The 3,338-nt window shown below is 45.9% G+C and overlaps 1 protein-coding gene across 1 annotated transcript in view; it reads left to right on the top strand.

Annotated features, from left to right (window-relative positions):
• Window positions 1-593: 593 nt before the first annotated feature.
• The window catches only part of LOC134563928 (transmembrane protein 182-like), a 14,864-nt gene continuing 12,119 nt past the window's right edge, over window positions 594-3,338 (top strand). The window contains exons 1-2 of the mRNA XM_063422361.1: window positions 594-746; window positions 3,298-3,337. Coding sequence (XP_063278431.1) covers window positions 594-746; window positions 3,298-3,337 — 193 coding nt within the window. The remainder of the gene's footprint in view (window positions 747-3,297; window position 3,338) is intronic.

The raw sequence follows: 3,338 nt of genomic DNA, 5'->3' as shown, positions 1-3,338 counted from the left end.
AGGACTGGGATATTTGAGATCTCCCAGTGTTTTAATGTTTTTCTTGCATTCCTGATGTTACTTTCTGTAAAAGCCACATCAGAGTTTTGCTCCGAGGAAGAAGGAGACACAAATTCCAGAAGTGCCATTTGTGGGGACACAGTGAGAGGTCTCACCACTGTGGCTGAGGACACCACAGGCTCCACAGTGTGGGGAAGACCTTTGAGTCCACCTCTGCTTGTGTGTGCAGGGCGGGATGGGAATAACTCCCTGGTGTCCCAGGAATTCTGCACTCGTGACCCAGAGGCATGTCCTGAGGGCTCCCGGCTCCACTCCTCCGGCAGCAGCAGCCATGTGTCCCCTTGGATGGCTCCCTGCCCTGCCTCAATAGCTGTTTGTCATGATCCTTAATGCCACAGCTGCGTGCTTATGCCAGGTCATCCGCTTTTATTAGTCCTGCTCCACCACCCACTGAAACTCACACCAGCCGGGAGATCATTATCCACATCCAAAAATAGCATTTCTCTGGCCCTGCTCTTCCAGAGACCAGGGAAACTCGGGGGTTTTCCTCCTTTTCTGATTTCCAGTTGTGTTGGTTTCCCCCCTGCTGCCCCATGAAGGCCGGAGCAGCTGCCCTGGCAGCCGGGATCCTCGGAGGCACCGGGGTGTTGCTCTTCCTCATCGCCTTTGGGACGGATTATTGGCTTCTGGCCACGGACACCTGCGGGGTCTTCGAGCACGGGAACAGCACTCTGAGCACCGGGGGGGTGAGCTCTGAAATCTCATCCTTTGAAAGAACTTACCTAAATAATTTCCAACCTAAAATTTTGAAATCTGTGATAATAATTATGCTCAGTGAAAGTGAACTATTAATGTAAAAGGTCGGCCTGAGGTAAAACTTGAAATTCTTTAAAATCCAACACGGTTTTTCCATAAGAGTGAGCATTTTGACTGGAGTAAATTGTGTCTAGGAAACATTAATATAATCTGGCAGATACGAACATTAGGGAATGAAAGGCAAAAATGTAAGAGCTTTAGTTGTTGACAGCATTTCCCTCTAAAGACAAAAGATCTCTCCTGATATTTGCTATTAAAAGATTTCTCCTGCTGCAGTTTCTTGATTTAAAACTAGTTCATGTTTAAAAGTGTGGGGCTTGGCAATCACTTCCATCTGAGGTGGTACAGCTGCAGCACAGACACCAAACAAAAGGGAACATCAGACGCAGAGCAGAGCAGACGGGTTCCTGCCCATCCAACCAGTGGCCTGGATGTCCTCAAAGTAAGATTTATATAGGATTTTAGTTAGCAGGAAATATAATTTTCAAGGGGCAGCTTGATATTTTAGTGCTAAGGGCTGGTGTCGCTTGTTTATAGATCCCTCAAGCTGGATTTTCTCTGCACTTGCTGTTGTCTAACTCTTCAATGAAATAACAACCAGATCAGTTCCTCGAGCCACCCACTCCCCCGAAATGTTTTTGTGCCGATCAATGTGTGGTTTCCATTACAGAATGACAGGAAGATCCTTGTTGTGTGCAGACTTTTTGTTACTTCAAAGTTCAATCCAATTAGGTTTGATTTTTTTCCCAGTGTGGTGAGTCACCCTGGATAAGCATCATGATGCCAGCAAGAAATACTTTTGTTTCGTTTCAGAATCCCATAATCAAATGTAGGGCACTGTTTGCTTGAGTCACGGTTCCAAATAACTTTCCCAACTAAAAGTAATAATAATAAAAAAAAATACAATGGAAAAAAGTCCTGGAGAAGGGAAACAGAAGACAGGGTCTTTAGTTTCACTCAGCTCGGTAAAGTCTGGGGATGGCAGAGGCAGAGACAGAGAAGTGCCGCTTGTTTTTTATGCACTTGGGAAGTGACAGTGTTAATTGTTTCACATTTGAGTTGTTTTTGAAAGTGGAGAGAGCAGAGATGATGCACTGCATGACACAAATAAACATCTCAAACACTTCAGAGATGCTCTTGGGCAAGTGTTGGGGAGCCTGATGCTGAGGCAGTGACTTCAAAAGCACCAGGCAGAAATAGGAACTGCTATTACACTTCCCTCTGAGCTATTTTATTTCTATTTCAGACAGTGTTTCTATTATTTCTATTTCTGTTACTGGTTGTGGATAACAGGCTCTGTTTTTACCTTCTCTGCCCTCTCTTAAACTGTCAAATCCTGTCCTTTACAGATAAGGATGGGCTGAGTATCTGGCAAACTCAGTGAAATGTGCTGTGGATGCACCAAGTCAGAGTCACCAGCTGAGGAAGTTTAAGGGCTGAATGTTCCCCTTGTCATAGTCAGGATTTTATTCTGAAAGTAAAAGGAGAATAAAGTCAGAGCTGATTCTGGAAGTTTCTGTAACATGATGCACAAAAACATCGAGGCGAGGGAAGCAGAAGATCTCTGGGGAGACCTTAGAGCCCCTTCCAGTGCCTAAAGGAGCTCCAGGAGAGCTGGAGAGGGACTTGGGACAAGAGATGGAGGGACAGGACAAGGGGCAATGGCTTCCCACTGATAGAGGGATACTGGGGAGAAATTCTTGCCTGTGAGGCCCCAGCAGAGGATGCCAAGAGAAGCTGTGGCTGCCCCTGGATCCCTGGAAGTGTCCAAGGCCAGGCTGGATGGGGCTTGGAGAGACCTAGGCTATTGGAAGGTGTCCCTGTCCATGGCAGGGATGGCACTGGATAGTCTTTAAGGGTCCCTTCCCACCCAAACCTATTTACCTGTGACATAAGTACATCTAGCACCTCCCTGTTGAGTCCCATCTCCTTTCTCTGGTTCACAGGGCAGATTCCTCTATGGACATTCCCCATCCGTCATAAAACCTAATTTTGTCCCAGTCCCGTCTCCTTTGCCAAACTGTGTGTGAAGAAGATAAAATTGGTTTTGAGATAATTTTAATATATCCTTGGTAAATCTTCCATGTCTAAACTTTGCAATCTTGTCCCTTCTGGAAAGACCAAAACCTTATGCTTGCAGGTCTTGTTTGGGGGTTGGAAGAAGGTGCTTGAGGAGTAGAACACACTCAGAAGGCCCAGCTCCCTGAAATTCCCATCCAGCTCCGTCCAGCAGGGGCTTAAGGACAGCAGAGAAGGCAGCAAATGGTTTGTACAGGTCTGCAGGTCAGAACATTTTGTAGCTGTGACATGGCAGAAAGTCAAGGACAGCAGTTCCCCTGTGTTACCCAATCCCTCCAAAACTGATTCCAAAAAGAAAATGAAAACCCCATAAAAAATTAAATCAATGTCTGTCTAAGCAAAGCATACGTTCTTTCTACCATGATATTCCCTGTTTCAGTCTGGACTTTCATTCCTCCCCAGGCTGAAACTCCAACAGAGGCTGAAAAGGACATCCTCATTTT

This window comes from Prinia subflava, chromosome Z (genome assembly GCF_021018805.1).
Source record: "Prinia subflava isolate CZ2003 ecotype Zambia chromosome Z, Cam_Psub_1.2, whole genome shotgun sequence".
In the NCBI taxonomy this organism is placed as follows: Eukaryota; Metazoa; Chordata; class Aves; order Passeriformes; family Cisticolidae; genus Prinia; species Prinia subflava.
The sequence above is the reverse complement of the archived record's forward strand: the minus strand, read 5'-3'. Positions and strand labels throughout refer to the sequence as shown.